This window comes from Gracilinanus agilis, chromosome 2, assembly GCF_016433145.1.
Source record: "Gracilinanus agilis isolate LMUSP501 chromosome 2, AgileGrace, whole genome shotgun sequence".
Lineage (NCBI taxonomy): Eukaryota > Metazoa > Chordata > Mammalia > Didelphimorphia > Didelphidae > Gracilinanus > Gracilinanus agilis.
In genome coordinates, this window is record NC_058131.1 from 292,395,300 (window position 1) to 292,408,683 (window position 13,384).

The following is a 13,384-nucleotide window of genomic DNA, read 5'->3' on the forward strand; positions in this document are numbered from 1 at the left end:
ATTTATTTCAAGATTTAGAGCTGAAAGATGCCTTAATTTAATTCAAACCAATTCATTTTGCAGATGAAGTCATTCAGAAATAAATGATAGCTATCCACGTGTAAATGGTTCAAGATTACCTCTACTAGTGACATCTGCATTCTAACAGAGGACATTCTAGTGACTTTAAAGGAAGATGGATCCATTTTTCAGTCCCTTTTAAACCTGATTTTATGTAATCTCTAATGGTAAAGAATGCAGAGGCTGCCTATTGGTCAACCCTCTGGGTATTATGGAAATCCCAATTTTAATGGATGCTTCTGTCTCCTGGGCAGAAGCAGGGCACCTTTTTTTTTTTTTTTCAGGATTTGAACAACATTTTTGTCATCTTTCTGTTTTTGTGGTGGTCTTTATGTAGACCATGTTAATCCAATCAGCCAATCAAACTCATCTGAGAAATTACTTCAAAGTTAAAGGCAGAATAAAAACATTTTCCTCATGTGTATTACTCAGGCAACTTTACTTTCCCTATTAACCATTAGTGTTTTGTGTATAATTTCATTTTTTTATGTGTGCAGATGCTTGGATATCCTCTATCGGAGGATGGACTGGACCAAGAAAAAGCCACGGATCTATTATGGCATTCTTACCCACTTCTTGTAAGAGATATAGTCAATGAATATCAGATCTAAGGGGGGGGGAACTTAAAATATAGATTGTCCCAGGTAGAAAAAACTTAGAACATAGAAAGTTAAATTTAAGGATGTTTAAAGCCCATGTAGACTTATGTCCTCATTTGATAATTGGGAGGTAAAAACTGAAGGCCAGAGAGAGGGAGTACTTTCCCATAGGTCACACATCTAGTCTTTGACAGAGCTGGTCTCCTGATGCCCATTAAAGTACAATAGCCACTGCACCATGATTATGCTTTCCCATCCAGGGCAGATACTAGATTCTCAAAGAGAAAAGAAGTTTAACTATTAGTTGTCCCCTAAGGTTAGAAAACTGAAACCCTTGATATAGACCTCCTACCCATAAGGTAAAAACTAGTGAAAGAATGCATTAAATGAATTTATTGTGTCTTCTCCAACCAACTCAATTTCAAAGTATTCTTGCCTACCTTATAAGTAGTGCCAAAGCTTACTGTTTATGCCCTTCTTAGGCACTTATCCAAATGTACTTTATATTATACTTAATATACTTATACTTAGTACTTTAATTCCTTCTTAAGACTAACATATTCAGGACAGCAGGATAGTGGCAGGATTTAACCCATGATTTTGCTGGTAGAGGAAAATCATGAAAAGGAAAATTCTTTTACCAATTCAGGCTGGCAACTTTTCTGCAGTTTATAGTCTTGAAAAAGAGCTTAGAGTATCGAAAGTTTATTTGCTCAAAGTCACATAGCCAATATGTGACAGTTTCAGAACTTGAACTTGTATCTTTATGGCTTCAAGACCAACTCTCCATCTCCTGTATCATGTTGAAAGAAACTTGTGTATTTCATCTTTGCAGTATTGGTCCTTAAAATAGGCATATTCCCCAAATGTTAATAACTTATTCCATATAAATGTGATTTCAGATAACCACATCTGGGAATATTAATCCAACAAACACTAATATAAATGGATGATTTGCTTAAATAATTTATGGTAGGGTTTCATAATTCATTCATATTATTTTGAGGCTTATTTGTAATGCAATGATAATGTTATTGTGAAAGATGATAGTTGTGGCAACCTTAAATAGACATCAAGAAGTGAATGAAGAGAAAAAGGGATGGATAGGTAGATAGATTAATTGACATATGAATAAAAGAAAGAAATGAATGAAGGGTCAGTCATTTTTTATTTCTTACTTTATTGACCATTTCAGAAAATCCCCAAAGACATTACTCCTATGATAACTAAAGAGTACCTTGGAGTGACAGATGATCCTGTCAGAAAGAAAAGTCTGTTTCTGGACATGCTAGGAGACTTGACATTTTGGATCCCAACTGTAATTTTGGCTCGGCTTCATAGGGGTGAGTTTCTGAGGAGGATAAGGGAAAAGGATAATGATACAGCCAGTCTTTAGCCATAGATAATAGATGATTCTGGAGTTACTTTGAACAGATCCTACCCAGAGGTAGAGTAGAGAGGTGCTTAATAATGAAAATAATACTTGGTTTTGAAGATCTGGGTTCAAATCCTTGCTTGACTATTGCGAGGGTAAAATGAATAGTGTGAAAACATGAATTGTTGTGGAGATAGGAAGAGTCAATGAGAAGAGGGGGATTACTTAATCTAGACTACATAGGTTCATCAATTGCGGGGGCAGCATAATGATTATACCTGTTGCATAGAAATCTAGATTGAGTTGTCTTTATTAAGTTGAAACTGAGTTATTATATGTTGGTAATGATACTAAAGTTATTTTTATATGATTTACAAGATTGGGCAAGAGGACCTTGATGTTTATCACCAACTTTAATATTATATGATCAGGAAGTCAGGGCTTATGCTCTTAATTTCCCTAGGATAGATAGCAGCCTTAGGGAAAAAACCACACCTTTAATTTTGACTATCATTCTGCATACATTTCTTGATATCTCTTGTTATATATATCGACCCCATAAGACCTCTATATATGAGGTTTTCAAATTATTTAAAATAATATCTCAGAACAGAAAAAAATTTTAGCTTTCCAAAGGTTATCCAAGGAGTTGTATTTGTGATAAAGAACTCTAGAATTTTTAATCATCTTCTTTCCTTTTAGATTTAGGTGCACCCACTTATGTGTATGAATTTCAACATCGGGCAAGTGTTTGGGGAAACCTGAAACCAGAAATAGTCAAGGCTGACCATGGGGATGACATCTTTTCTGTCTTTGGATCTCCATTTTTAAAAGGTAATCCATCTTTGTTTGCTACAAAAGCATCATAAAAATGTTACGCTGTGGTCATTTCTGAAGCATAACTCTTAGTCTTTGCATGTATTCAACCCCTTTTAGTTGCTAAAGTACCTTCCTATCCTTATCTCATTTGATTTTCACAATGCCCCTGTGGGATAGAAAAGATGGCATATTATTCCCAAAATGTAGAGGAGATAACTGTCTCAGAGAGTGGTTACTTACCTAAGATCAATGATGATACTAGAATTAGTACAAACATCTTTGTTTTCCATCCCCGAGGACACTGTCCTAAAACTCAAGTGACACAACTGAACCAAGGTCTTTTATTTCCCTGAGGAAATGATACTAGACCACATTGGCAGTAGCATGGTGATTAAAATAAAGGAAATAATAGTCCTATTGTACTCAGTACTGGTCAGACCAGATGGGTAGCATCCTATTCAGATATGGGCATCGCAACTTAGGGAGTACATTGACAACATAGAGAATGTCAAGAGAAGAGTATTCAAATTGGGGTGATCCCTTAAGCCCATGCTATTTAAGAACAGTTAAGTTAGAAGACCTGTAGACAATTGACAGCAGACAATTTTCTTTTCTTTTTTTTTAAAACCCTTGCCTTCTGTCTTAGAATCAATAGATATATATTTAAGATCAGATCAGTTCCAAGGCAGAAGAGCAATAAAGGCCAAACATTTGTGGTTAATTGATTTGTGTAGGGTCACACAGGTAGGAAGTGTCTGAGGTCAAGTTTGAGCCAGGACCTCCCAACTCCTAGCCTGGATGTCTATCCATTGATAGACCTAGCTGTCTTATCAAGTTATTTTTTAACAAAATACAATAAAAAATTATGAGGTGGTATTCAATTTACTCTGTTTTGGTAGAACCAAATACAATGGGTGATATAAGTAAATATTTCGGCTGTCTGAAAACATTCTTGTTCTGTTACTCACCACCAAGTCTTCAACAAGAGACTGATGACCACTTGTTAGGATGTAAAGGGTGATCCTATACTCAGTGAATTGGATTAAATGGCCTCCAATGTCTCTTCTAGTTCTGAGACCTTCTGAATCTGATCAGAATGCTACAGTTATTCCAGATAGCGCTGCTCCAGGAATTGATCCCCTCCTATTGCTTATAAATGATAACTACTTTTGAAGAATTTTTTTGCTTTAAAGTCAGAAAAGCCATCAGTGCTCTCAAGGTTCATGCTCTGACAATGTAGCTTCACTTCCTTCCATCTCAGAGATCATGCCTTTCTACTTTGCCCTATTATTTTATGCTTTCTGACTTACTGGGGCTGCTTAAAGATTCCTAAGAATTCTCCACTGAGGAATAAAACTTCATCCTATTTTTCTTTTTCCTTTGCTTTTCCATGATTAGTACCACAATGACCTTCAGATACAATACTTTGGATACTCAGATCTTAGATGTCAATCTGGAATTTGATATAGTGGCAAGTCAAATGGATTTGAAGTCAAAGAATATGGATTTAGATCCCAACTCTACTATTTATATTTGTGTGATCTTGGTCAAATAATTTAGCTCTACTGGTCCTTAGTTTGGGCAGCTGGGTGGCTCAGTGGATTGAGAGCCAGGCCTAGAGACTGGAGGTCCTAGGTTCAAGTCCGGCCTCGGACACTTCCAGCTGTGTGACCTTGGGCAAGTCACTTGACCCCTAGTGCCCACCCTTACCACTCCTGGGCCACCTAACCTATAAAATGAAAGGATTCAGCTAGAAGGGTCCTGCCAGCTAAACAACTTAATTATACTATTATATATCAACTATTCTTTTATTAGCCCTTCAAATTTCTTATATTATCAAAGTTTAAAATCTTATCATTAGATATTAATTTATTTAAAATATTTGTTTTTGGCAAAATACAAATTCCCTGAAGGGGTAGAAAACATGAGATTAAATCAATTATAATAATAATATTAAAAGTTATTTCTTTGCTACAAAAGCATCATAAAAATGTTACCCAGTGGTCATTTCTGACACATAACCCTTAGTCTTTGCATGTATTCAACACATTTTGGTTACTAAAGTACCTTCCTATGCTCATCTCATTTGATTTTTATAATACCCCTGTGGGATAGAAAAGATGGTATATTATCCCCAAAATATAGAGGAGATAATTGTCCCTATCATGGTTAAGGGTATAATGCTGTCCAAGGAAAATGTGTAGAAAAGTATATTTTGTAATGTAAAAGATGAGAAGTCTGGAGGAAGAGTGAAGATCAAGTGGGATCCTCTCCTGTCACATCACTATTTCAAAGAGATCTAGTTGCAAAATCCAATTATATGTCTTAAAAAGTTCCCCCAGGTTTCCCCTACTTTCCCTTAATGCATCCTTTCTCTTCCATTCCCTTTTGTTGTTTCCAGTTGGGATCCCTCTCTTCCCTCAGTGGATTGGGGACTGAAGATAAACTTCACAGTTTTACTCTTTCCTATCTACTAGTAACATTCTAAAATATATAATTCTCATTTTCAGATGTTTCCCCCAAAGAGGAGAAGCAACTTAGCAGGATGGTGATGAAATATTGGGCCAACTTTGCTCGGAATGGGTAAGACCAATAACAGAGAAGAGGAAAACATTTACAAAAAAAATTATTGATGTATTTTGGTTTTGCATCAATTACATTCTCTAATATATTCCTCCTTCTTCCCTCTTCCAAATATCCTCCTTTATAATGAAGAATAAAAAAGGAGGTGAAATATTTTTTAGCAAAACTGATCAACACATATACTTTATTTGACATTGAATACAGAATTCCTTATCCACATTCCCTCACTTTTATAAAGAAGGGAAGAGATCCATTCTCACATCTCTTCTTTGAGGCTGAGGATTGTTTCATATGGTTCATATGGTCATTATTGTTTACATTGGTGAAGTCATTGTATATATAATTTTGCATAATTTCACATCTTCCTGTGTTTCCGTATATTTGTAATATTCATTAATTCTCATAGTTCATTATTATTCCATTCAATTTATGTATTAAAATATGTGCATCTATTCTTTAGTTGATTTCAAAAAATGTACTTTTCCCCAGACTTTTACTGCTACAACAAAATGCTGCTATAAATATTTTTGTGCATGTAGGGCATTTATCTTTATCATTGACCTTCCTGGGGCATAAGTCTAAAAATGAGGTCTTTGAGTTAAAGGATACAAACATTTAACTCTTGTTATTTCTGTAATGCCTAGTTGCTTTTCTGAAATGGATGAACTAATTCACTATTCGATTAATAGTAGATTAGTTTGGTTATCTTTCTACAACTTTGATTAGTCCAACATTGACTGTTGTCATCTTTTGGCCTCTTTTAAAAAAATAATTTCATGGAATTATTTCCTTCAGAAAGATTTTGTATCTCTTGGGCTAGAATGTTGATTCTGCTTCAACATCCTTATGCCATATGCTATAAATTCAAAGCTACTGAGCTTCAGGCTTTCTTTTGATCTAAGATTCTTGCACTGTTTATTCCTTTGCTTGTTTTAGCTTGGCCTAGAGGCTGGAAATGAATTCTTTCTCTGATCCTTGAATAAAAGCCCTAAGGGGGTTTGATTCTAAATATTCCTCAGAGTACACAGCAAAGGTCCATTACAAACTCCTCTTTGCCATCTCTCAGGCAAGTTCTCTTTTCCTTTCACCCTGGATGTGTGACCTAGAATTGGGTAACAGGTGATGATATTCTAGATAGTGCCTGCTCCTGGCCCCTGTACTAGTTCAGATATCACCTAGAATCTCTTCCTGCCCCTGCGCTTCAGGCCATGTTGCTTAGGATTGGCCTTTTTTTTCTGGGTCATGGAATGCTTCATGTCCCATATAGTCTCAGATATAACTTGTTCCCAAGTATCTGACAACTTTTGTCTTCCTAAGTCAGGAAAACTTGAGTTCAAATCTGACCTCAGACATTTAGCAGCTGTGTATACTTGGGAACTTACCCTCACTTACCCTCCACTAGAGAAGTAAATGGAAAACCGCTTCAATATTATTGCCAAGAAAAACCTCATGGACTGCATGATCCACAGAGTGACAAAGAGTCAGACACAACTGAACAAGTGACTTTTTCTAGTATTTATCAGTCTGAATTAGAATAAGCTTTTTTAAATATTTAGATTTTTTTAGATATTTGTGAGAAGTGTGGTATGAAAACTAGTCTACTTCTTCCTACAACTCCATCCTATTCTTTCATTTCTCTTACAATTAGTTATTTAGAGCATTTTCATATGGATGTTAAGTGTTTGCAGTCTTCTTTTTGAGGATCATTCATATTTTTGATCACTTTTCTATGAGAATTCTTCTTTATTTGCATGGAATCCCAGTGTAGCTTGAATTACAAACCTTAACTAGAGATATTGATGCAAAGATTTTTTTTCCCTGATAGACTACTACTTCTTTTATTATCCTAGTTGTATTCTGGTTGTATTATCCTAGTTATTTCATAGTTGAATGTCATGGTAAAAATTTCAAAAACTGATAAAAATTTCATGTAATTAAATTTATCTTTTTTGATTGTCTCTATCCATTGTTTGAGAATGTATTTCTTACTTATAAGTTACAAGAGAATCTCTTCTAATTTAAATGGTATTTTTTAAAACTTAGGACATAATTATTTTGTACTTGCTGAGGTAGACAGTGAAAGATGTTGTAGAAAATCTCCTAAACTATTCACATACTTGACTTAGGGTATACTCTGTGAGACCATAATCATAAAATTACAGTTTATAAGCCACAATCAGTGTGTTTCCTATTAACACTTAGCCAGTCATAAAAATTACCTTTCAGCAAAGGTAGGGGCATAGCATAATGACTACAAAATATTATTCCCATAAACCTGGCACAAGATTTTATGCCAATGCTTATGGCATCTATATAAAGAATAGGCACACATTTAAAGTGCAATAGTAGTAAGATACAAAGAAAGGAATACATGTGGTCACAGCTACTCATCATGCTAGTACTGACAGTCTTCAATATACTTTCTTTCTTTTAGTGTCCTCACATAACTTCCACCCCACAATCTATATCTCTTCCAGATATATTAGTAGCCTGAGGTCCCATAGCTCACAGGTTTCTAGATCTCACTTTCTCTTCTATTTTATTTTCTTTTATTTTTTGTCAGAGGTTCTACCACTTTACTCTCTATTTTTCCAGATCCACATCTGATTGGATATTGTGTATCTCCTCTCTTACCTAGGCTTCTAAATTGCTGGAAGTGACTCTACAGTCACAGTATGGATTTCTTCTTTTGGGCTAATAGCTCTCAGACACCATTTCCAAAGGGGAGAAGGAAAGAGAAATACCCCTCAATGATTTCCTTTCAAAGTTTGATTTTTTTTTTCTTTAAAGGACTGCAGAGCTATCCAGTTAGCCTTGTAAGGACCCTAGGGGGCATTTTCAGTATTTGCCTACCCATTGATTGCCCCTTCCAATTCAGAAACATGTATGCACTTATTTTAAAAGGATTACCAAGTGTTATCTCTTTGTTAACATATTAAAATTTTGTCATCTGTAATTACTTCTTGTATTTGAATTATCTGAGGAAAAGATAGGAGAAGGAATTAATTTACTCACCTCTAACCCTTTACACCTAAAAGGTCAGCAACCTTTTAGGCCTTGAGAGCCATAAACACCACATTCTTAAAAATGTAATTTCGTGAGAGCCCTACAGTGCTCACAGTGCGTTCCTGTAACAGCGCCTGAAAAAAAATAATTGACTTTATGGCTCCTGCAGAAAGAGCCATATTTTGTTGACCCCTGCTTTACACTGTCAAATATGAGATGCTTCCTTAAGTGATTTATGTTTTTGAGTTTATCAAACACTAGGTTTCTGAGTTCTTATTTTTCTGATTCTTCCTTATCTACTCATTTCATTTGATTTTTTTTAACCAGTAAAATTGTTTTATTTTTACTGCTTTATTGTATCAGGATTAGAAACTTTTTAGAAGGGGAAAATTTTATGTTGTCCAAATAATCATTTCTCCATATTAAATTTGTTCTCTATTCCTCTCTTTTAGAACAACAACAACAATAACAACACCTGTGATTAAATGATCATCATTTAAAATAAAATTTTGCTTACATTTCCAGAAATCCCAATGGTGAAGGGCTACAGAAATGGCCTGAATATGATCAGAATGAAGGATATCTCCAAATTAACATCAACCCCAAAGAAGCCAAGAAATTGAAAGAGAAGGAAGTTGCATTTATGACTGAACTCTTGGCAAAGGAATCAGCTGGAATGAAGAGAGAACATACTGAATTATGATCTAGATAAATGCACTGGTGTCCTTCAAAAGAAGCCTCAGTGGAACTGGATAAGAACAAATTTTTCTTTTGGCATGAGTATCTAGCATTCTATTAGTGAGAGGGCTTTTCAACATGGTGATGCATGGGGCAGTGTAGGATCAGGGAAAGATACAAACAGTCATACACTGGCATGAAATGAGGAGCAAGGACCCTGAAGCTTTGACATGACAGGCCAGGAGAAGTCTATAGTATTTCCTTCTCTTTATAGTACTTCAAAGAATCAGTTGGTTTCTGTGTATGGGCTTGGTGTGGGTTGTATTAAATAAAATCTACTTTAAGAAATTGTGATTACCTTTTCTAATTTTAGCCTTAGGCAAGGACATAAAATAAATCATCTTTGAAATAACCACTTAGCCCTCACATTTTATTTATATTCACAGATTTCTTCTACAATATTCTTTAGAAGTTTTAGGTTGTAGTGTAACCTGCAGATTGAAATTTTCCAAGTTGCAACTGAGAAACTTTATTTTTCTATCCCTTTTTGCTTAATAATAAGTGCAGGAAGGCCCATCTGCTCACAATCATCAACAGAAATGCCTAGATACCATAAAGGACGTCATATCTTTCTTTTATGTTTCTCTCGCACCTTTTGCACTTTTTATGCACAGAGCCAGATCATCTATTTAACATGTATACATTAATCCTTAAAAGCCTCATGGTACATTTTGTGTTCCAGTGTTTTTTTTTCTTCTTTATCTTTTCATCATCATCATTCTATTGTTAGTTCTCTTCTTCCTCCCTACATAATCTCTACTTCCTCCTTTTCTTTTTTTATCTTTTTCATGGTTTTCTTTCTCAATTTTAATTTTTTTTTGTCGATCAACAACATTTATTAAATACCTCTAATGTGATATTCATTCTTCTACAGACACAAACACAATCCCTGCTCCCAAACAATCTATATTATAACTATAGATAGATAAAGGGTTTGGCTCTTCTCAGGCAAGCCAATGATCAACAAAGGGAGAAAGAATGGGGAAGGGGCAAAAGGGCAGTTGGAACAGGCTAGTTAAAAACAGATAAAAGGTAAGTAATGAGATCCTAAGGTGAGCCCAATGTGGGGGGTTATGCTAGAGGTTTCTTAGGTAGAATTCTTTTGTGAAGATTGTGTACTATTAATACTCAACCAATGAGGAATGGAGGGGATGGATTTCTGCATGTTAGGAACAGGATAAATGACTGCTTGCTAAAATTAACACTTCGTACTTGGCTTTCTATCCTGGTGGGTGTCCATTTCTGCAAGAATGAAATAAACCCTTCATCTGCAATTGCCTGGGAGTCTATCTTTTTGTAAGTAGCCTTCCTCTCCAGTAAAGGGGAGGAAATCTAGGGTAGTGCAATAGATAGGTCCTGGTGTTGTGGTATAAGATTGGATGGAATGTGAAACATGTTCTTTCACCATCTAAATACAATGGATTATAGTAGTGATTCCCAGAGTGGGTGCTACCATCCCCTGGTGGATGCTGTAGCGATCTAGGGAGGTGGTGATGGCCACAGGTGCATTTATCTTTCCTATTAATTGCTATTAACATTTAAAAAAAATTAATTTCCAGGGGGCTAAGTAATATTTTTTCTGGAAAGGGGACAGTAGGCCAAAAAAGTTTGGGAACTACTGGATTATAGTGAGTATTCTTTCCCCAACCTGTTTCTTTTTCCTTACTTACTCACTTTACTTTTTCTCTTCCTCTTATTTTCCTATTTATCTTTTTTTGTCATACTTTCCCCTTTTATCCGTCTTCATCAGTTCTCCAAAAGAAGAAATATTAGAATAATTTTTCTCCTACTATATAACAGATTCTTCTACATAAACTGGGAGGAGGTGGCATTTGAAGTTTAAAATTGAGCTTAATTTCAAATTTGAATGCTGCCATCTCAGAGGTCCTAAAACAAAAAAAAATGACTAAAATATTATATCTTTTTCTTTCTTCCATATTTCTTTCTCTTTATTGATTTTTATTTCTTTAGTTTCTTTGTTTTTTTCCAAGATGTCATTTTGTTGTGACATTTCAGATTTATTTGCCTTTTCCCTTTCCCAAGACAAGTAGAAAAATGACGATTTCCTAATATGTATTGAATTAGATAAAAACTTATAATTCCAGGCTTCCCCAGGGAGCCTTTAGGTGCTAGCCTGTGGCTAAATTTATGTCAGTAGGAAATTCCTCCCTGATAACAATGATGTATACCCTATCCTTCAGTAATGCTAAAGAACACAGACATCTTTTCTGTAAGATATTGTTTGCTTGCTTCTGTCAAACCCTATAAGGAGATATATATGTATGAATTTGTTTGAATCTACCAGTCCCTTCCTTTGGTGTGTATGCCAAAGGAAGATTTCCTGTCAATCTGTATTCCTATAAATTCTGTGCATATCCTCTGTTTGCTATGACTCTCACTTATGAAGGCACTCTGGCCAGCAGTAAAGGTTCCTCTAATTTGAACTGGGTGCCTGTGCATTGTTGCATGAAGTGCTCCATTTCAGTATCTCCACTATCTTCTCTGCCCCCCCCACTTTAATCCTTTTTTTAATCTCAAGTTTTAAACAACTGATTAACAAGAATCTTTTTATGCAGAATCTTATCTTAAAAATTGTGAATGAAATCTTTTTTTTTTTTTTTACCTCATCTTCATTTCTGATCCAGGGCCCCAGGAATGCTGGCAGTGAAAGAAAGATGGTCCTAGTGCAACCAAAGAGACAACTACATAAACAAAGAATTATTTGAGATATATATTTCCTTCTGTTTTGGATCGATTTACCCTAATTTTATGATGAGGTTTTTAGCATGAATGTATATCTTCTGTTTACACCTCAAAAATCATTGGGTTCTCTAAGATTGGCAACTCACCCACTTTTGGGATGTTATAAATGATGGCGACCTGTGCTTATATCCCAGACACCAAAGCACCTCAAATTGGAATGTCACTTGATTCTCCTTTTTGTCCCCCTCCCCACCTTCTTTTCTGAGTCAAAGTTGCTGTTCCTTTAAGGAATAAAAATCATGAATTCTTTCTCCCCATTGGATGCAGACTTCACTTGCACTGGCCTCTAAGCCATTCACTCAGTAAATTCCTCTATTTCATCAGAGCCTGGACATTCTTTAATTGGGTATCAAATAATATCAAGTTCTCTCACAACATTAGTTATTATAAGTATATATTTCTTTGATGTCTTCATATTCATGTTTTTTATGATATATGAGAGGAAAGAGCACCTACTCAAAAGTATTCTTGAACTCAGCATCAGAGTGTCAAAGGCTCTTTTATTTCATTCTCTCCAGAATGGGCACTCATGAGTCAGTGTTACAAGTGTTACAGCCATCAAGAAGTACAAGAGCATAGAGGCTTACAGGCTCCTTTTATCCTATTCCCTCCCCCTGTTGTGGGGGTTTGAGGTGAACCCCTCCAGGTTCGGGAAGAGTACCTTTGCAAGGATACAAGACTCCAAAAATTAGCTTAAAAATAAAAAGAGAAGTTTATTAATTTAGAAGGTAATGTTGAATCTGGCCAGGAAGTATAAGATGTCAATTTTACCCTTACACAAGGTTTGTAATGTAGCAGGTTGTTATAGCTACTTCTCCTGGCCTAAGGACAAAATGGTTACCCTGGAACTCTGATTAACACAATCTGACTTCCTCTTAAAACAACAGTAGGTTTATTTAAGCTGATACTAGGATTGGGTAAGGAATGGAGGGCTAGGAGTTTCCCTAAACTAATAAGTGTCTGTCTATCCCAGAACCTATTGACCTTGCAAAAGGTCTCTTTAGTCTTCAGCAAAGTTGAAGCTACACTATTCTCCCTCTCTGCCTAATTTCTCCATCTTTCTGTCTAGCTACCCTAGGCTGAGCCCATCCAAAAACATTCTCTGATAATGTTCAGGTCTCATAGCTGGAATAGAAGTCTAGTGACAAGACTAGTCAAGTCACCAAAAGTTCAGGTTGAGGTTTACACAAATAAATTGGCAGACTAGAGTAGTAGAGATGGTTATTGCAGTCTTCTCAAGATCAACAGATATGATGAAGGAATTGCTGGTTGAGATTTCATAGGTACAACAGGACCAAAGTAGGAGAGCAGAAATCTGAAGAGAAAGAGAGCTCAGTCCAACAGCCATGGCTATCTGACTGCTCTCTCCCCCTTATCCTCTCCTGGCTGTCAGTTAACTGCTCAAGAACACTCCGGCAGAATTCAAAAATCTCCTTCTGCA

The 13,384-nt window shown here is 35.7% G+C and overlaps 1 protein-coding gene across 1 annotated transcript in view; it reads left to right on the forward strand.

The window, feature by feature from the left end:
- The window catches only part of LOC123233656 (liver carboxylesterase 1-like), a 38,990-nt gene extending 29,510 nt beyond the window's left edge, over window positions 1-9,480 (forward strand). The window contains exons 10-14 of the mRNA XM_044659719.1: window positions 558-638; window positions 1,855-2,002; window positions 2,737-2,868; window positions 5,364-5,436; window positions 8,968-9,480. Coding sequence (XP_044515654.1) covers window positions 558-638; window positions 1,855-2,002; window positions 2,737-2,868; window positions 5,364-5,436; window positions 8,968-9,145 — 612 coding nt within the window. The 3' untranslated portion in view covers window positions 9,146-9,480. The remainder of the gene's footprint in view (window positions 1-557; window positions 639-1,854; window positions 2,003-2,736; window positions 2,869-5,363; window positions 5,437-8,967) is intronic.
- The last annotated feature ends 3,904 nt before the right edge of the window (window positions 9,481-13,384 follow it).